This window comes from Schistocerca cancellata, chromosome 1, assembly GCF_023864275.1.
Source record: "Schistocerca cancellata isolate TAMUIC-IGC-003103 chromosome 1, iqSchCanc2.1, whole genome shotgun sequence".
Classification (NCBI taxonomy): domain Eukaryota; kingdom Metazoa; phylum Arthropoda; class Insecta; order Orthoptera; family Acrididae; genus Schistocerca; species Schistocerca cancellata.
In genome coordinates, this window is record NC_064626.1 from 531,624,138 (window position 1) to 531,646,218 (window position 22,081).

The window sequence follows — 22,081 nt, forward strand, 5'->3', positions numbered from 1 at the left end:
CCATCTCCGGAGTTCTGACAGGTTGGTGTTAGTGGGAAGTATCCAGATAACCCGGACGGTGTAACACTGTGCTAAGATGTGCTGGCCGTGCACCAAGGCATGTTAAGCCACAGGGTGATCCTCATTACCAACGAACACTGTCTGCCTGTGTCCATTCATGCGAATGGACAGTTTGTTGCTGGTCATTCCCACATAGAAAACTTCACAGTGTAGGCAGGTCAGTTGGTAAATCACTTGGGTGCTTTCACACGTGGCTCTGTCTTTGATCGTGTACACCTTCCGGATTACAGACTGGAGTAGTTGGTGGTGGGAGGTTGCATGGGACAGATTTTACACCGGGGGGGCGGTTACAAGGGTAGGAGCTAGAGGGTAGGGAAGGTGGTTTGAGTATTTCATAGGGATGAACTAAGAGGTTACGAAGGTTAGGTGGACGGCGGAAAGACACTCTTGGTGGAGTAGGGAGGATTTCATTTCAGGGCAGGATTTGAGGAAGTTGTATCCTGTCCTGTAACCCGGAAGGTGAACACGATCAAAGGCAGAGCCACGTGTGAAAGCACCCACGTGATTTACCAACTGACCTGCCTACACTGTGAAGCTTTCTATGTGGGAATGACCAGCAACAAACTGTCCATTCGCATGAATGGACACAGGCAGACAGTGTTCGTTGGTAATGAGGATCACCCTGTGGCTTAACATGCCTTGGTGCCCGGCCTGCACATCTTGGCACAGTGTTACACCGTCCGGGTTATCTGGATACTTTCCACTAACACCAACCTGTCAGAACTCCGGAGATGGGAACTTGCTCTTCAGCATATCCTCTCTTCTCGTTATCCGCCAGGCCTCAATCTCCGCTAATTTCTAATTTCAATTTGCCGCCGCTCATACCTCACCTGTCTTTCAACAACATCTTTGCCTCTGTACTTCTGCCTCGACTGACATCTCTGCCCAAACGCTTTGCCTTTACAAATGTCTGCTTGTGTCTGTGTATGTGCGGATGGAGGTGTGTGTGTGTGTGTGTGTGTGTGTGTGTGTGTGTGTGTGTGTGTGTGTGTGTGTATACCTGACTTTTTTTCCCCCTAAGGTAAGTCTTTCCACTCCCGGGATTGGAATGACTCCTTACCCTCTCCCTTAAAACCCACATCCTTTTGTCTTTCCCTCTCCTTCCCTCTTTCCTGACGAAGCAACCGTTTGTTGCGAAAGCTTGAATTTTGTGTGTATGTTTGTGTTTGTTTGTGTGTCTATCGACCTGCCAGCACTTTCGTCTGGTAAGTCACATCATCTTTGTTTTTAGATATATTTTTCCCACGTGGAATGTTTCCCTCTATTATATTCAATGTACATTATAATGTTTAAATGATAATTTGTGGTAATCAATTTCATCAGTTCTTAAAAAAAACACTGATCAACTAAAAAGTCATTAAAAGGTTGAAATTGATATCTGGGTACAAGGTAAGCGAGTTATTGTTTGACGTGCTATGACCACAAATTGTACACTCAAAACGTGTTTTTGAGAGATCATCATTTGTGCTCACTCAGAAAAAAGAAAAACATTGATGAACATGTTGAATTACACCAAAAACATCACAGCAGCTAAGTGGTTAAACCATAAGCATAATTGCAGACATCTGCTTAATGATAAACTTTGTCACTATTGCTGTTACTGTTTAATATTTTTCTTATGAGCCACATTTCACATTCAGACCACTGTTAGTGTTATTTTAGGCTTGATGAGAGAAGCACAAATGTGAAAAAATTAGTTTATTTTCCAGTTGATGTTACAAACTCGTTAGAAGTTGGCTCAGTGAATTTCTGTACACTGCGTAAAATATAAGTTTGAAAGAAAGCTCAGGTGCTACAGTTTCGCTTCATGCCGTCTGTCACGGCTGCCAGTCTTTACAATCTACAGTGTGTGGTGCAAAGTATGTACGTGAGTAGTGTATGTAGTTCTTGTAACTTTATTGTGTCAGATTTGAACATGAAAGTCTTTAAAAAGTGCTATCAAAAAACCGTTGTTATATTTCGTGTGACATCTCTGTCTTAGCACATCATCCGTACAAAAAGTATATTTTCAGCTTTACACAAAATTCTTTCACCCCCTACCTGCACTCCTGTAGTTGAAGAGCCACTCACCTTCTCCATATATCCAATAAGTGAGCTCATTTTACTGTGTATGTTAGTGTGGTGTGGTGGCTGCGCTGACTGTTGGGTGACTTAACAAGTCACAAACCAGTGTGTTCACTAGCTGGAAATGGCCAATGTTTCCTTGATTATGACTGAGCATGTTCTTTGAGACTCAGTGATTGGATTTAGAAGAAATTTCGTTTACTTGTATGTCTATGGTCACAAAATTATGTGGCCATAGACGTTAAGTAAAGGAAATTTATTCTATATACAGGCCACTGTCGCAGCTTGTGAATTTAGAAGGTTGACAATTAATATTATTGCTGAATTACATGCAAAAAGATGAGACCGAGTTATATGTGGCACAAGAAAAGGTGGTGGCTGGGACCCTTCGTCACGTATTTGCTCAGTCCAGAAAACTGCGTAAATTGTCCTGTTTTTCCGTTATCCCTGGCAACCTAGCAGTAGTTGTATCATAATTGCACAGTTAAGCTTAATGTTGCAAATTGTGTTGGCAACACCGATCATGGATTACATCGGCATTTTTTTCTCTCATATCTCCCCTCTCCACAACGGTTTAAAATATTCCCTTAACTCTGTCACCGTCCATGTTGGGAACTATGTTTTTTGTACCACTTATGACTCATTCAGTCACATCAAAGGTCAATAGGAAGAAAGCAGGACAGTCAAGTGAGACGTCGAGTAAGAACGTAGAATCGAGGTAAACCTTGCTAGGAATGCATGTAAAATTGGGGAATTTTTAGTGTTGATCTTATGGGTTTTTGCAGAAGCGATGAATTCATGGTGTAGAATCGCCAAAACGTCAAGTCAAAGAACTGAAAATCAAGGTTTCTCTATATGACCATCGTGCAGACCCCCACAAATGAGAATCGTACAGCAATCATTCATGAGGCGTGTAACATCAAGATAGGTGGTATTAGTGGTGACCTGATACAGACTGAAACCAGTGCACATTTTATCAAGTTATTGTGCTAGATAGCATTAACTTGTTCGAAAGAAGCAACAGCATCCATTTAACAACCACAGGAGGAACTTTACTTTGCGATAATGTCTTGGTGAGATTTTCAGCTCTCTGCAACATACATTTTCAATACGTAACAAATTAAAGGCGTTTCTTATGTTAAACTACTCCTGTTCAAACAACAATACTTTAGGCCTGCGTGGGTCTAGGATAAGGCATCTCATTGAAATGAGTGGAATAGTAGACAACATTTTTCATATATCAGTTCATTATGTTTATTTGATTACATAGTCATTGTTACAAATCACTCAAATGTTCAGGGAGCAAAATTTAAAGTTGTTCAAAGAGAACATGGCTTCGTCTACCCCATCTAGTCATTCTGATTTAGGTTTTAAGAGACTCTCCGAAACCATTCCAAGCAAGTGCTACAAAGATTCCTAGGTGTTGGCTGACTTCTCCTATGAAGTAAAGTCTTATACAAACACCAAAAAAAAGTTTAGCATCACCCTGGTTCCTAGAACTCCTGAAGATAGACATTGACTGTGGATATTGTATCACAGACACAGTCCCTTTGACTGTTCAGAGATGTCACTAAACCCACCAAAAGGCGTAAACAACCATGCATGAGCAGCACCTATTAGATGGAGGGGGTCCAACAGCCGATAAGTTCCAGTCATTCCGTCAGGAAAGAGGTACAAGGCTCATGTTGTCTGTAGTTCAACCATGCCTAGACAGTCAATACCGTGGCTCTATTGTGTCCGCATTGTTACTTTGTGACAGGAAGGGCTCTCAACAAGACAAGTGTCCAGGCATATCGGAGTGAACCAAAGCGATGTTGTTCAGATATGGAGGAGATACAGAGAACAGGAATTGTCTAAGACAAGCCTCGCTCAGGCCATCCAAAGGGCTACTACTATAGTGAATGACCACTACCTATGGATCATGGCTTGGAGGAACCCTGACAGCAACGTCACCGTGTTGAATAATGCTTTTCGTGCAGCCACGGGACTACGTGTTACAACTCAAACTGTGCGCAATGGGCTGCATGATGCGCAACTTCACTCCTGACGTCCATGGCGAGGTCCATCTTTGCAACCATTACACCATGCAGCGTGGTACAGATGGGCCCAACAACATGCTGAATGGACCACTCAGGATTGGCATCATGTTTTCTTCACCGACGAGTGTCGCATATGCCTTCAACCAGACAATTGTCAGAGACGTGGTTGGAGGCAAACTGATCAGGCTGAACGCCTTACACGCACTGTCTAGCAAGTGCAGTAAGGTGCAGGTTCCCTGCTGTTTTGGGTGGCATTATGTGGGGCTGACACACACCGCTGGTGGTCATGGAAGGCACTGTAATGGCTGTACGATATGTGAATGCCATCCTCCAACCGATAGTGCAACCATCAGCGTATTGGCGAGGCATTCTTCTTCGTGGACAACAATTCGTCCCCCCATTGTGCCCATCTTGAGAATGACCTCCTTCAGGAAATGACATCGCCCAACTAGAGCGGCCAGCTTGTTCTCCAGACTCAACCCTATTGAACATGCCTGAAATTGATTGAAAAGGGCTGTATATGGACGACATGACCCACCAACCATCCTGAGTGATCTACGCCAGATCGCTTGAGGAGTGGGACAATCTGGACCAACTGTGCCTTGATGAACTTGTGGATAGTATGCCACGACAAATACAGGCGTGCATCAATGTAAGAGGACATGCTACTGGCTATTAGAGGTACCAGTGTGTACAGCAATCTGGACCACTAACTCTGAAAGTCTCACTGTATGGTGGTACAACATGCAATGTGTGGTTTTCGTGGGCAATAAAAGGGGCGGAAATGATTATGTTGATCTCCATTCCAATTTTCTGTATAGGTTCCGGAACTGTTGGAACTGAGGTGATGTAAAACTTTTTGTTTGTGTACTTTGTGTTTCTACTTGTTCTTCTCCTTCCTCCTCCTCCTCCTCCTCCTCCTCCTCCTCCTCCATCTTCTTCTTCTCTTCAGTCTGTTACTTGCAGATTGATAAAGTAGTAAGTCACGAAGGCGAAGGCTTTTGTTATCGTGCTTGAGCAATCTGCCTTTGCGTAAGTTTTAGTATAATTTGGCATGTACGCAAAACAGAGATGAACAGGGCGTATACGACCTGGGAGATCTGGGAAAAACCTGGGAATTTTTTCATCCGGGAAAAACCTGGGAATTTTTTAGAATTCTGGGAATTTTTCATTGTTTTTGTTTTCAGCTAAATTTTCGTAATTTTGATTGGTAAGAACCGATACTCTAACAAAGGATATTACTGTATCCCACTGCTTCAGAATAATAATACAGCAATAAAACATGAATGAGAGGAAAAACGAAAATAAAACTTAAATTGCAAAGGAAATGCGCCATATACAACAAAAAAGAGCGCTCATACAAGAGTCTGCCAACAGCAAAATGTGTCAACTCTTTAGGAAGACTATGCAGTGCTTCATAACAACAAATTGCCTCCGATGTGCGTGATGTCACAACTGTTTATATTAGATTCGTTTCAACAGTTATGAGCAGGATCATGTGCGTGCACAGTTGAGTAGTACCGCCTCCCGCTTCTGGCTTCAGAATTGTGGCTGTTGGCTGTGAAAGCAGTGCAGCAAACAGCTAGATGCTACCGGGAAAAGTGTTTTGCAAAGTGCCTAGCATCCACTGCACGTTGGCCTATCGATTATTCATATGAGTGTGAAACGCATCCCTGTTGATTTTTGAACACATTCTAAGTTGATATCTTAATGAATCATTAGTTGATTTGTGAATGCGTGCATAGCGTATGTGATGTCTCTGTCAGGGCAATCTAGAAACAAACTTCCTGCAGACAAAAGGGTCTACACGAGCTGAGCGGAGTAAAGCCAAATGGATGAATGCCAAGCGCCGTCTCATTATGTGGTTCATTGGGTTTGTGAATGATTAACGTTGTTGTAATTACTAGCGAAATCCATAGATTCAGACTACCCGAGTGGAAATAGATGACTATCAGGAATAAAAGGTGAGAAAGATTTACATATTATCTTCTCGGGGTATCCAAGAAAATGAAATTTTGACAGAAAATTTTTGGGCAGTTCGCTGACTAGTAAGGGCCAATTGTACGGTCCCCAACTAGCAGCCACTTTAAGTTCTGTTCTGAAGTAGCACGGAAAACGTGTTGAACGAATATGTAACAATGCCTAACCGGAGAATAATCGCGGGATAACTAAACCGATGATTCTGGCAGAGTTCGTGAAGTTAACTGGCGAATAAGCTTTGACATTGGCAGGAATAGTTACAGAATTAGTGATGACAAGACTATTTGTTAGAACGAGGAAGGAGAAGAAACGGGAACATCACACAAATTATGGAAGAATATGACAGTTCCAAATTTGTATAAAAATTTCGTACTACTACTTTTCGATCTCATGCTTGAGAACCTGGAGCGTATGAATGAAGTGTGAAACTATTTCCTAACGTCAAGCTTTTTGCTTGTAGTAGGCCTAATAGGCATTTGATATTGGTACTTTGTGAATTATATTCTGTCGTGTTATAAAAATGACCATTTGTGCCAAAACAGTCTCGTTTATTTGGTGTTTGTTACAATAGATGCAGTATTGGAAAGGCCTATTTTGTTTTATACGGCAGACAGTGACAAAATAGACGTAATCAGACCGAAAAACCCCACCAATCTTGGGTCCTATTTTTGTATTAACAGCTTTTTCAATATTAGACAACAACATTTCGATTTTTCATGTAGCAAAACGTTTAACGAACTTTGATGAAGTAATAGATCCTTTCGCAGAAAGGAAAGCTTGCTATGTAAAGCTGTAGCAAGAATCGAGAAAAAAGAATTCTAGAAGCTAAGGATTGAAGAAATGTGTGCTGTCTTGTTTGTCTTTAATGGTTTTATGTATCCTACATTTAATTTTGGGTTCAAATTAATGATATGAATATAATCGAGGGAAACATTCCACGTGGGAAAAATATATCTAAAAACAAAGAAGCTGTAACTTACCAAACGAAAGTGTTGGTATGTTGATAGAGACAATAGAAACAATAAAATACATACACACAAATTTCAAGCTTTCGCAACCCAAGGTTGCTTCGTCAGGAAAGAGGGAAGGAGAGGGAGTGATGAAAGGATGTGGGTTTTAAGGGAGAGGATAAGGAGTCATTCCAATCCCAGGAGTGGAAAGACTTACCTTAGGGGGAAAAAAGGACAGGTATATACTTGCACACGTGCGCGCGCGCGCGCGCGCGCGCGCACACACACACACACACACACACACACACACACACACACACACACACACACCCATGTGCACATATACACACACACAGGCAGACATGTGTGAATGTACATATGTCTGCCTGTGTGTGTATATGTGCGGATGGATATGTGTGAAATCTCGATTTCAATGCTTCTGAAAGTAAAATGCGGTGTTTGGTGGAATTCGAATGTATACTTTCTTAATACGAAAATGTGCAGTGTACATGTTGCTGTACATCAAAGATCTTTCCGAAATGTCTTTTTTTTTTCCCTGAGTTTCGCTTTCTAAAGCACCGGGAAGTTCTACGCCTATGTATAAAACCACAATCATTCAAAGGTATGATAAGTTACACAGTTCTGAGAGAAAATATACTGTCAGTTAACAGGGAAAAAGTATGTTTTCACCCAGGAGAAAGTGTATTTTTAACTGGGAAACCTGGGAATTTTTTTTTCCTTGTCCGCGTATACACTGTGGATGAAGTACATTTGATTTACTTACAGATACCCACACCTGAAAATGTGTTTTTATAGAGTGTGGTATCAAAAAATTCAGCACAATTAAGGTGATAGCAGAGCAGTATGTTATGTACCATTGATCTTTCATGTGTGAAGGTCAGCAGATACTGGAATTATATAGTGTAAACAATAATTGTTTCGCACATTCCGTTATAAAATGTGTTCTAAAGCAGTCTTCTTAAAAGTATTTTACCGTATCCGTTGTTCTTGATATATTTCTCTTTTTTCTCACTACATTTGCTTCCTTGATGTGGCTTTAAAAAGAAAAAAGTGCTGTAACACAAGTAACATTAGCCTTTGCTTCATAAACTGATCTCGTCTTTTCTAGGCATATGTGATGCGCAACTCAGTCCTGTCTGCATACAGTATAATTGTGCAAAAGTGCCTTAGTGGTGAAGATCTGTCTGAGGAAGAGAGAAATAAGAGAGATGACTTACTATGTGATATGGAAGATCACATACATGATGTAAATGCCTTTGTGCGGTCAAGGGTGAGTAAAGTTTACTTGTATGCTGTTAGTATGATTTGCATGTTATGTAGTATTGTGGAGAAGAGGAAATTCCCCTTTTTATCCTATACAACATTTATTGTCATGATCTGTCTTCCCCTAATAGCACTTCTCTAGTGAGTGCTGCCTCCTGGCAGGCCTTCTCAGATCAGTCTTTCCAACAGATTGTTATTGAGACACACATCAGCATGTCTGTAATCCTGAAGGAAAAGTAACTGATTCCTGCCACAACATTCAGGGTATATTGTGAACTGTCGTAACAACTGCAGAATAGAGGAGACTGGTACTTGGACAATTACTCCTCCAAACACTTGCTCCTTTACAAGCTATAAGTTACAAGGTGCTAACTGTATTATTTAAAATCTAAAATTAAAGCAACTATTTACTTAAATACAGATATTTATTTTGAATGCAAAAAAATCTAACCTAACTGGAAGATAAGGGCAGAAATATTAAAATTTAAGATGAAGATCCACAGTGGTATTGTTGACAAATGGTATTAACTCACTATGCCACATTTCTTAATTTGCTTTTTAGCATTCTTACTAGCTTTCTGAAATGTGCAAAACCTGTGTCGGAAACTATGGCAGATCTGTAATATATTGAGTTAGCCTGTTTCTATTGTCTTTTACAGTTTAATCATCCCCTGTCCATCCTATCTCCCTCATTTACTATGTCTTTATACTGCTTCCCCCTACATTTGCTTTCGGTGATTGATTGTGAGCATAGCAGGGTTGAATTTGAATTTGTAATATTTTAAGCCTAGAATGTTAAATGTGCTTTCTATACATTTGAGATTCTCATTATATGGTGTTATAAAAATGTATGATTATATTAAATGCCACTGCTAATATTACATAATTCATTTGAATGTTGCAGGTGCTGCAGCTATGGCAAAACTTGGTGAAGGAGCATGCCGTGCCCATTTCTTTCCATGCTAGTGTGCTAGAGAGAGCAGTGGGTCGTTTGCATGACAAGAGTGCATTTGTCAAGAAAAGTGCTGTGCAGCTTGTTGCATCATTCCTTGAACAAAATCCATTTGCTTCAAGGGTAATTTTGTTGTGTTATTTGGTGCAAAAGATGACCATTTTGTAATTGGGGGGAGGGGGGGGGAGTAATTTTTGTCTTTAAAAAAAACCTGTAAAACAAAAACTAATGTCATGGCCTACAGAATTGAATGTTTCCTTATATTACAGTATATTTATGAAGGTGCGTATATGCTGCAATCTCTCTTCTGAATTTCGTGGTTGACACATAAGTACAGTCATTGGTTGCATTAAGACACCTTTCTCTATTACCTCTTGACACTGGAACTCAATACTGTGACATTAGTGATAATTAGGACCTTTGATTCTGAAAAAGGACAGTTGTAGGATAATAATGATTCACTTCATCAACTGTTTTTGCTTTTAAATGGTTCAAAGTTGCAGAAACAAAAATTACAATTATTACTGGGTTGCCATAGGTTCTGGAAATCTGGGAATTTCACATCCATCAGGGAAGTTTTTGGGGGGGGGGGGGGGGGGGGGGACTGAGGAATCTCGTTTTTGTCTCAGTAGATGAAATGGTTTGTTTACTTCGGTGATATGCAAGGTCTTTGGCTGCTTCCCTACCTCATTCCTACTGCTTCTCCCATTCCTACCACTCTCTTCATGTTGCACTCAGTGCTGCCACCATTTCTTTCCGTTAGCCCAGCAGTTGCCGATGAGAGGCAGGAGACATGAGGAGTGGCTTGTTTGGATCTGATTGTCAGAGACTGTAGACGCAGCAGCCAGAGATGGCAGTCATGTGTGCCTGAGTTGTGTCCAAGTGATTGTGTAAATGTGTGTGCGCTCTCATTTTTTGATAAAAACTATGACTGAAAAATTAGTTATGAGAGTGTGATTGTCTTTTCTACATGTCTGTGGCTCAGCAATCATCTTTATGGGGAGTTGCTGCCTATCCTCATTATTATTGATTGTCAGAGTATTTGAACAAGTTCTCTGTTGCATGGATTGATCAACATGGTCTCATTTCATCAATGTGCTGTCTGTGGCTCGTAAATAGCTGACCGCAGAAATGGGTTTTTGCGATGGCCCAAAACCAGAGGCAGTTTCTGCGGATATCTGTAATGTATAGGCCCTGCTGATCTGAACCCATTCAGTTCCCGCTAATGCGCAAGCGTTGCCTGTCAGATCTAATCTCACTTATCTGCCCGCAGACCGGGTCTGTTCGTGTGTGGCACAATGCAGTGGATTTTCAGGGTTTATCTGTGGACACAGCATTGCAGTGCTCCTCGGCAGGCCAGAGTTCATGGGCGATGGATTTCAGGAATTGAGACTGTCTCACCACAAGTACATTGTACAGTGTGGCATTTTATAGACATTTTATTTGTTCTAGTACATTTTGGCACTTCAAAAGTAGTTTATATGTTAGAAAGTATGAACGGTAAGAAGAAGAAATTTGTGCCAGTCGCTGGCGGACAATTTGTAAGCTATTTATTCATATATTTCTTGAAAGAAAAATCACACAATACGTGTAAAATAGTACATAACACAGTGGGTAATAATCAACAGTAACGAACATAGTAGAACCAACATTTTTTTGGCAGTCACCTACAGTGTTTTTTCCTTCACAATTCTTACCCACCTCATACAATTCTTTCAAGAGGTGTACTTTTTTTCCGAGGTTGTTTCTGAAATCAGTGAAGGTATTTTAAATGTCTTGCGACTCCAAGGAAATGTGTATTTTTGTCACCAAATGTTTCATTTCATTGAAATAAAATAACATCAGTGGTCTTTATTTATTTTATCCAAGACATCACTTTTACAAAATCTTTAAGAGTAGAATATAGAGAAAACATAAAGCGTAAAGCAACACAAAACATGGTAGTGAGAAAAGTGAATATTAAATAAAGCCAAATACAAAAACACAGGAAACAATGTTAATTTCAAAGAGCTGGTATGATTCTGTCTGGGATTACAATCTTTGTATCCCATGCCAAGCCCAGTACATCGCAGTTTGTATGGCCTTGTCATCTGCTGTTAACAGGTCCTGTATCATGCAAGGTTTGTCCAATTTCCTGCAGGCTAGAAGGTGTTGTGGGTCTTGGAAATCTCCACACTCACAGAGCTCATCCGTAGCAATACAGCCCCATTTCTTCAGGTGTACTATGCATCGTTATACTCCTGATCTTATCTATTCAATGCTTTCCAGATCATGTATGGAAGTTCAAATCCAGATATAGGTTCTTCCCTGGAGCTATTCCCTGGTCTTCCTGGTTCCGTGTTTCGCCACAGGCGGTAAAGACGTTGGATCAGTTGCTTGTAGAAAAATCTTCCTTGATTAGTGTCCAAACATTGGATGCCTGGGATCTGTTTCTTGTTCTTGTTTTTGTTTCTCGGTTTCTGCAGCAGTTCCTCCTAATTTCTGGAGGTGCTACGCCCGTAAGTTAGTCCAGCAGGTTTGTTAGAGTTGGGCAGAGGCAGCCTGTTATGTAGCGTCCTGTCTCATTCAGAGCTATATTTAGTTGTTTTGCATGGGTGGATTTTTGCCATACAGGTGCCGAGTACTCCACAGGGGAGAAACATAATGCTAGAGGTGACATGCAGAGAACAGTAGGTTTTGCTCCCTATCTACTATTTGTAAGCTTGTGGATGTTGTTGTTCCTGGCACTCACTTTCATCATTGTGTCCAAACAGTGATCCTTGAATGTGAAAGCGCGGCCGAGTTTGACTCCAAGATATTTTGGTGTCACAGTGAGAGATGTGCTGTCTCCTCCGGGATATGTTGGGTTTACTCCTGGCCCCTTTACTGCTCAGGTGAAAAGTGCAGACGTGGGGTTTTGCTGGGTTTGGCTGGAGGTGGTTATCATCATAGTAGTCAGCTATATTCTCAAGCACTGTTGTCAATTTTCTTTCCACCTCTTCAAATGTTTTTTCCCTGAGCAGCAATGACTGTATGTATCATCTGCGTAGATGGAGCGAGCATCTGTACTAATCGGCTGGTCATTGGTGCAGATGGTGTACATCAGTGGAGCAAGGACGCTACCTTGGGGTAGACCATGTTTCTGGGTTCACCATTGGATGCTCTTTGTCTGCAGTGTAACAAAGTAGCGTCTGTTCTGCAGCAGGCACCGGATGAATTGCACCAGTTGGTAATCCTTTGTGGTGTTACATATTTTTGATATGAACTTATGATTAATGGTGTTACAAGTGGCTGTAAGGTTGATAAAAGCTGCACCTGTGATTTGTTTCCATTCATAGTCATCTTCTATGTTCTGTGTGAGGCTCAAAATTCGTGCACAGCGTGACCTCCCAGGTCGGAACCCTGCTTGCTCTTTAATAATAATCTGGTCTGCATGTGCGGAGATGTGGTTGAGGATCATTCTTTCTAGGACTTTATAGAGCTGGCAGAGGGGGGAGATAGGTCGAGAATTTTTGGAGTCTGCAGGGCTCTTTAAAGCTTGTGGTGTAGTTACTATCTTCGCCTTCCGTCAGATCTTGGGAATCTTCATTTCAAGGAAGCATTTGTTCATCATACCTAATGATCACTGTCTGGTAGAGGGGCCAAACATTTTTATTTGCTCTGAGTATAGGTCAACTAGGCCAGCAGCTTTACTACTCTTTATTAGAGAGATGGAGTCATCTAATTCTTCCAGGACAAAGTAAGTACCTAAATGGTCTTCTTGAGTGAATCTCTCTCAAGCTTCTTTCTTGCATGTTTGCTGTTGGTTTTGCCATTGAGTAGGAGCTGATGTGCTATTTGATGTGGTGTGACCTTATATTAATTTTGGGTGTTAATTGAGGGTCATTAACAATGTTTTTAAGAAATTTTCTGGCCTTTTAACTATTCTGTTTCATGTTTAGGCTTGTGAGTAAGTTAGATGTTAGTACTTACGATTTTTGCACCCATCTGGAAACGCCATCTGCTTGCAAGTTTTTTTTAGATATTTCCTCATTTGCACAATTGTTTCTTGTACTGTAGCTGCAAAGACAGATTGGCAGCTTATGTCTCAACTTAACCTTGAGGTCTCAAAATGTGTCAGGAAAAAATGCCAAAAATTGTCTGGAAATCAGGGAATTTCACTTGGGGAAATTTCTGGCATTCCTGTATTGATACCTACATGTATAGTATTGGTACTAAGCTTTTGTAATCATTGGCACTCACTGGAACACATTCCCCTAAAAATTGAACTGTACAAAAGGTTAAATAAAATTCCTATGTAGATGTTGAGCATTCTTTAGCTCACTAACATTCACAACAATGGATATTCTGTTTGAAATCTTTAAAACATGAATAAGCAGCATACTTACAGCACAGATGCCAGCATAAGGCACTTAGAATGTGTCCTGGAAAGTTCTTGGCCTTGCCTGTAGCTCCCAGCACTAGGTGCAGGATTTTCTTCCAACCCAAAGAGCATCCAAAAAGTGCAGCTGAATCAGAAATCATTGAAGAAATTCACACTGCAAAGGTGGCTGAAATAGAAGTTGCCAGGATCATAGGGATTACAAACGACTGAGTAGGCTAAATTTTTCATGAAGAATTTCACATGAGAAAGCTCTGTGCAAGGTGGCTGTCACACCTACTTACGGCGTATCACTTACCAAAAGAACAAACACACACACACACACACACACACACACACACACACACACACACACACACACACACACACAAAACAGTTTCTAACAGTAATCGATGTGTTTCAATAAAACCAATTTTCTGCATTGGTAAGTGGCAGTAACAACACTACATATAAGATTATTCTTCAGGAAGGCAAAGACAGTTTTATCAGCTGGAAAGGTAATTGCATTGGTGCTTTGGAATTCCAGTGGTGTTCTGCTAATTCGGTATCTTCAGATAGATAAAATAATAACTGGGGCTTCTAATGTATCTGGATGAAAAAGATGCAACAACATTTCATCAAGACAATGGACTACGTCACAGAAGTGTATTGGCATTGGAAAAGTTGAGCGATCTGTGCTTGATGTTGTCATACTATTTCACATATTTTGCTCTATCGGACTTCAGTTTCTTCCCAAAATTCAATCTTTCTTGCTGGTCAATGTTTTACAAGCAACCAAGAAGTGAGTGTAGCTGTAAACTAGTATTTTGCAGAACTTCCACAGGAACAATCTCGCAGAGAACCTTGTCAAACATAAAAACACTAAGGTGGTTGAAGGCTTCTATCCAGTCACTTGGTAACAAGTCTGGGATGGCAATAGAAGACAGCCAAAGAAAAGCTGAAGTTTTAAATTTCATGTTTAAAAAATCATTTGTGCAAGAGGATCAGACAAACATACCATCAGTTGATTGTTGTGCAGACTCCTGTGTGGAGGAAGCATAAATTGGCATCCATGTCACAGAGAAGCAACTGAAGAAGTTGAAAACAAATAAGTCGCCAGGTCCACAAGGAATCCCAGTTCTCCTTTACAGAGAGTATTCTGTGGCATTGGCCTGCATTTATCGTGAATCATGCCCAGGGCAAAGTCCCAAGCAAATGGAAAAAAAGCGCATGTGATTCTTGTATGTAAGAAGGGTGAAAGAATGTACCCACATAATTACAGACCAGTATCCTTAACATCTGTTTGCTGCAAAATTCTTGAACACATTCCAAGTTCAAATATAACACATTTCCTTGAAACAGAAAAACTTCTGTCCACAAATCAGCTTGGATTTAGAAAGCATCATTCGTGCAAAATTTGGCTTGCGCATTTCTCAAATGATATAATAAAAGCCATGGGTGCAATACAACAAGCAGCTTTGTTATTCCTAAAGTGTTCATCAGAGACAACGTTATCATCAGGAGTGCCCCAGGGAAGTGTGATAGAACTGCTTTATTCTATGTATACATAAATGACTTGATAGACAGGGTGAGCAGCAATTTACAGCTGTTTGCCAATACGCTGCAGTGTACGGTAAGGTGTCATTGTTGAGTGACTGTAGGAGTATATAAGATGACATAGACAAAATTTCTACTTGGTGATGAATAAGCAGTTTCTCTAAATGTAGAAAAACTTAAGTCAGTGTAGATGAGTACGAAAAACAATCCTGTAAAATTCAAGTACAGTATTAGTAGGATGCAGCTTAACAAGTCACTTCACTTAAAGATAGAGATGTAATGTTGTGTTAGTAATATGAAATGGAATCAACATATCAGGTTGGTAGTAGGGAAAGTGAATACTCAAATTCATTTTATTTGGAGAATTTTGGGAAAGTGTTGCCCATAAAGGAGATGGTCTATAATGCTAGTGCTACCAGTTCTTGAGTACTGTTAAGTGTGTTTGGGGTTCCCACTATATTGGCTTAAAGGAAGGCATCAAAGAAATTCAGTGGTGGTTACATTCCATCCTGGGTTTTCCATTATTTGATTTTCCTCACAGTATTCCTTTACAAGCATTTCTCACATCTAACTTACTTTCATTTCTGTTATCAGGGTGTATACGACCTGGGACAACCGGGGGGTCCGGGAAAAACCCGGGAATTTTTTCATCCAGGAGAAAACCGGGAAAAACCTGGGAATTGTTTAGAATTCCAGGAATTTTTCATTGTTTTAGTTTTCAGTTAAATTTTTGTGACTTTTGACTGGTAAGAACCAATACTCTAACAAAGGATATTATTGTATTCCGCTACTGCAGAATAATACTGCTGCAACGAAACATGAACAGGAGAAGAAGAAAAAACGAAAATAAAACTTTAAGTTCCAAAGGAAATGTGCCATATACAATAACAAAACAATGCCCATACAAGCGTCTGCCAACAGTTAAGTGTATCAAAGGCTTTAGGAACACTATGCAATGCTTTATAACAACAAATTGCCTCCGCTGAGCGTGACGTGACAACTGTTAAAATTAGATTTGTTAGAGCAGTTGCGGGTGGGCTCTTGCGCATGCGCAGTTGAGTCCCATATGAGTAGTACCTTCTCCCGCTTCTGGTTACGGAAGTGTGGCTGGGTGCCACTACTTAATATTGCCCCTGTTCGGAAATATCGTAGATCCGAGGCTGATGCACAGAGCAGTCAGAGTTGTTGTTGGGAGGTGGGTCGTCTCCACGTGACCTCTATTTACGTTCAGTGATTTTGTTGTTTCCTCTTCGTTTATTGCTCTCACGTTAAATGATAACAAAACAGATTTTTGTGGCCGGGAGCTACCAAATGAATTAAAATACATTCGCATAATTACGGCAGGCTAAAATATGTTAATAGTTTCAGATTTTATTTCCACCTTTGACAGTCAAGCATTAATCGCCTTACAGATCAATGAAGTTATTTTTGCCGGTTTGCTAAAGAGATTTGGCTTTTATTAATCCTTTCTACTGAGGCAGTCAATTTATTTGAAACGAAGTGTTTAATTTCACACTATTGGCTAGTTTCAACTGTTCGCTGCATTTCAAGTAAACATATGACATCATGCTTTAATAAAGAACCAAACATGAGTACTGGTACTCCAAGAAAATTTACATACGGGTGTGCATTTTAATCCGAATTATATATTTTAGTATGGTTCATGAAATCCCAACGCTCTTGAAGTATCCTTTGATGTCTTGTTTCTTTTATGACGTAATGTAAGATCTTTTAATGTTTTACGTGTACGAACATATGGGCTTCCTGCATCATCGTAGCTGCGCAAGCGCAGTGACGCCAGTTATCTGTCGCTTTCTTGCAACTGCTGAAACGAACCTATTTCTTGCAGGTAGCGGGAGATATTGCGAATGGTGGTGTGAAGAACTATGTGAGAGAATGTACGATGAATTTCTTAAATCACAAAGCGTTTGACTCTCATTTGAAAATCAACTCTTTGAGGACGGTCATTTAGAAGAATTTCGAGCCCAGAAGATTAGACATTTGCGTCGTTACTAAAAATTTTACTGGCACATTTGTGTGAGGTATCTTAAAGTGTAACACGCTGTAATGGTCGCCTGGTCGTAGATATTGCTAATTGCTATAATCGCACTATTTCACTCCCATTTACGGAGCTTGTTAGCACTTGATGTTAGGTTGGCGCCATTAAAATGCATTGTGTTGTGGTAATCGCTGCTACTTGCTCGATCGCTGCTGTGTCTCGATGCTGATGCTGGCTCTAAATCTGGTTGTCTAGGGTTAAAAGCATGAGGTCCCGTGTTTTTTATGTGTTTTTGATGATAAAGAACGAGCGAAACCAACAAATATGTAAACTTCAAATACTTATTACTCTGGTGGCCATCTTAATTCCACTGTCCACCAAAGACCATGACACAACACAAAGTAGTACTTCTTTTACATGTTCTTTGCATTGTTTATCCACCTCAAACAATAACACACACACACTTTACCAAAGTGACATTCCGACTGCCTCCCAACCCTTCTTGCTGCTTGTATTTATAACATTGTCAAAGAACTACTAAAAAGACATATAGTTTATAAGTCACATGTACATCTGTTATCATAATTTGTGCAGAAAAGTTATTAATTTGCATCGAGTGACATAATTTAACATGTTTTAAAATGACAGACAGATTTGTTGACTTTACAGAATAATTCTTTGTTACAAAAAGGCCGTTTTTTAGAAGTTTGTCAATTGACTTCTCTAATTTGCATAAATAAGTAAATAACATGAATTATTAAGAATTACATTGGTTTTCATCTAAAATAGGATTGATTTCGTGAATACTGAGTGAAACTGCTCCTAGTGAACAAATAGGTTTGACTGGGTGATTTTTATTTAAGGAGATCTAAAATACCAAAGTTGGCCACTATTTTTCGTACTTCATATTAATTATTTAAGATGAACTTAGTGTTTTTACATGATGACATTTGCTGTATCAGTGATCAAGTGATATAAACTTTTGTGTGGGTCAGTTACTCATTATAATTTAATGGGTTGACTGTTTATGGAGACATGTTATGCAATCATTGTTAACATACACAATAACTTTTCTATAATCATAAATACTCGTTAAACTGGTTGAATTTTGAGGGTATCGCATACTTCGGTACAGTAAAGCCTTTAATATGTTCCGTTACAATGCGCAAAAAAGATCAACATTATATGTGGAAGCTTAGCTTCTCTTCCAACTTATTATCTTGGAGACCAATATTATATGTAATACTATGTATATTAATTTAATCCATTAACTTATTTGTGTATTCGCGCTACTTAAGAGTGATCTTGCTATTGGCTCACTACATCACGTGTCCTATTGCTGTCATCAGCTGGTGAAATCACGTGAATGAGCTATGATGCCTACAAAAGCACGTCGCAATCTCGGTTTCAATGCTTCAGAAAGTGACATGCGTTGTTTGGTGGAATTCAAATTTATACCTTTGTAATACGAAAATATGCAGCGTACATGTTGCTGCACATCAAAGGTCTTTCAAAACGTGTTTTTCCCCCTGAGTTTCATTTTCTAAAGTGCCGGGAAATTCTACGTCATTATATAAAACCATAAACATTCAAAGGATTGATTACTTTTACAGTGCCGAGGAAGAGTATACTGTCACTTAACACAGAAAAAGTGTATTTTAACCCGGGAGAAAGGGTATTTTTAACCAGGAAATCCGGGAAAAATCTAGGAATTTTTTTTCCTTGTCCACGTATACACCCTGGTTATGGACATTTCCAGGGGACGTCACCTCATCGAAGGCACCTTCAGCACTGGGCAGGAGGGTTTGCATAGTTACTGATGGACTCCCATGCCAGAGAAGCATCTGAAGAGGGGCCTGATGAAGAGTGTACCACAACTAAGGGAAGGATGAACTGTTGTCCCACCCCCTCCCCCCTCCCTTGGGAGCTCCGCAAGCAGGAGTTGGGGAGGGTGCTGTAACCCTGGGTTTCTGGAGCTGTGGACAAGCCTGCAGCACTAGATGTCTCCTCCAGTAAATTCTGGGCACACTTGAGGGACCATCATTAGATGCAGTGATAGAACATTGTGTTTCTCAGAGAACAGGATCCTGGTTTTACCAATACCAGTTCTCTAAATTTGCACTATAATGCCTTGTGGAAAGAGCATTGCCTTCCCTCCAGCAATTCCCATTTGAGTTCATGAAGCATCTCCGTAATACTTGCATGCTGATTGAACCTATCGACAACAAATCTAGCAACTCACTTCTCAATTGCTTTGATGTCTGTCTTTAAGGCAACCTGGTGGGAATCCCAAACATTCTAAACGTATCAAGAATTGGTGGCACTAGCATTCTATATGCCATCTCCTTTATGGATGGTGAGAAAGCTACAGAATGAATTTTATTAAAAAAAAGAACCTCAGTCCTAAGGTGTGCTAGGTGCTGATGGGTTGAATGGCTTTTGAAGTAAAACAGTCTCTAGCAAGCAAATTCTGAGGCACCTAGCAACCCCCCTCCCCTCCCCATGCATCCAATCCATTCCCCATTCCCTAGTCTAGCAACCACCTCAGACAACGGCCTGTTCCAGGGTGGACCAAAGAATATCACACGGAAATTAGAAGCAGGTGCTCAGCTTTGCAGAAATTCTAACACCATTGAAGTGCAGAAAATCTTCAAGCTGTCAGTAGTGCGAGAGCACAAGCAGAGAAAGTCATGAAAGAAGGGAAGAGAGACTCCAGGAAGGAATTTGTGACTTACTTTAATTGGTCCACTCCTGTTACTGTAGTTTGGGGGTGAAAAGTAGGATTTCAGGCAACGGTGTTTCACCTCCTTTATGGGATCCCAGTGGCCATGTGTAGAGATGTGGCTCAGGTTTTAACTGAACACCTTTTTACTACCCCTACGTCCTGTGAACAAACTCTTGAATTTCAGAAATTCTGGAGAACTGTGGACATGAGAAGGATCTGCTTCTTCTCGTGTAATGAGGGGGGTCTAAAGTCATCTGTTCTCCATATGAGGAGTAATCATCTCTGACCACAGCCAGACATACTGCTCAAAGATTGGACCAGATTCATTATTCCATTATGTGTGGGAGCCAAAGGCGAGCTCCTGTCTCGTTTAAGCCAGAACTGATTTGGTGGGCAGTACTCCGCCACTTGGAAGGAGGCAATATTAATTCCCTTGTGGAAACTAGGCAAGTGTCATACCAACTCATAGTTACTGAAGCGTAGCCCTTACCAGCTATATGGAGAAGTGCGCGCTCAACTGTAGAGCCATTTGGCTCCCCGAATACCAAGGTCATCTATGCTGCTCCCAGTGCAGTTTCAGCCACTACCATTCTGCCTTCGACAACTTAATTCTATTGGGGGTGGCCGTACAGAAGTCTGTCTTGTGCTGAAACAATTTGTTGGGTGTAATCTTTGATCTTGGAAAGGCGTATGACAGCACTTGAAGGTATAACGTCCTTCGTCAGTTTCATGGATGGGTGCTACGTGGACGTGTGCCATTTCTTATTCAATACTTCAAGGACAGGTGCATTGGTGATACTTTGTCTAACCATTATGTTCAGAAGTTTGGGGTCCGGCAAGGCAATGTACTCAGTATCACAGAATGATGGCAAACAATCAATAGCATGTCCATTGCAGTTGGAAGCCCGGTTACAAATTCTCTTCTTCTTCGTCTTTTGATGACTTTACAACCTTCTACATCCTCTGATACTACAACAGCTAACCGTCGGGTGGCTGGAAACCTTGGCCAATAAAACTGGTTTTAGGTTCTGGCTTGAAGATTTCTCATGTAAATTTTAACCATGCTTATTGAAGTTTTAACCAACCAGATCTCATTAATTCAGACAAGGTTTTAAATTTTAAGGACACTTTTTGGGCCTACTGTTCGACATGAAATTAACCTCACTTCCACACATGAGAGACTTGTGAACAAAGAGCATCATATCAGAATATTTTGGAGAGTTAACAGTTCCTGCTTCCTGCAGCATTATAGGGCATCTTTCAGCTCATGATTAGTTCATGATAGCATGATTTATGGTTCAGCAAGTACTTCCTACTTCAACATGCTGTGTGCTGTCCACCATGAGAGCATTCAAATCTCAATTGGAGCCTATCGAACCAGCCCAGATTCAACACTGAGGCAAGGGGGTGGTCTTTTGCTGGGCAGCAGTGTTTTGACACACACTGTGTGCAGAGGCTGTTGAACCAATACTCTGGACTCAGTAGCAGCACCTCCTCCCAGCTAAGCAGATCCTGAAAATCTCTGACATTGCATTAGTCATTAGCATTTAGTGCACCAGTCCACCGCAATTATGAGGGGCTGTTCAGCAATTGGCACCATGTGGCCAAGCCCTTCAGGGTCCGAGTTGCAGACTGTCTCTAGGATCTAGAGATATCACACCTCTGAATACACAGTCAGGGATGCCTTGGAATCTTCAGAGTCCCAAAGTGATTTTAAACTTGACAGAGCACATTTATAAATCAGGTTTCTTTGATTTTTAACTGTGTGTCACAAATTTACCATTGTATCTTCAGACGGATCCCAGCAAGGAAATGCATTGAGTTGTTTAGTTGTTTTACCTGATAAACATTTCCAAATATGCTTGCAGAATAATTTACATATTATGATGTGGAGTTATATGGTATTGAAATGGCACTGGAGTGGATCCAGAGGCATCACAGTACAAATTTTCTCGTCTTTCCTGACTCACTCAGTGTGTTACAAGTGGATCAGAAGCTGAAAGAAGTATTTGTATGAGTAAATAAGCTTCAGACATTGTGTAGAACATTACCTTTCTTTTGACTCCCTGGTTTTTTATACAGTGCAGTGTATGACAAAGAAAACTGATTGTTACTTAAGACTTTGTGTAATT

General features: G+C 40.5%; 1 protein-coding gene across 1 annotated transcript in view; it reads left to right on the forward strand.

Annotated features, from left to right (window-relative positions):
* The window catches only part of LOC126179332 (condensin complex subunit 1), a 221,110-nt gene that overhangs the window by 51,235 nt on the left and 147,794 nt on the right, over positions 1-22,081 (forward strand). The window contains exons 7-8 of the mRNA XM_049924600.1: positions 8,223-8,384; positions 9,282-9,452. Coding sequence (XP_049780557.1) covers positions 8,223-8,384; positions 9,282-9,452 — 333 coding nt within the window. The remainder of the gene's footprint in view (positions 1-8,222; positions 8,385-9,281; positions 9,453-22,081) is intronic.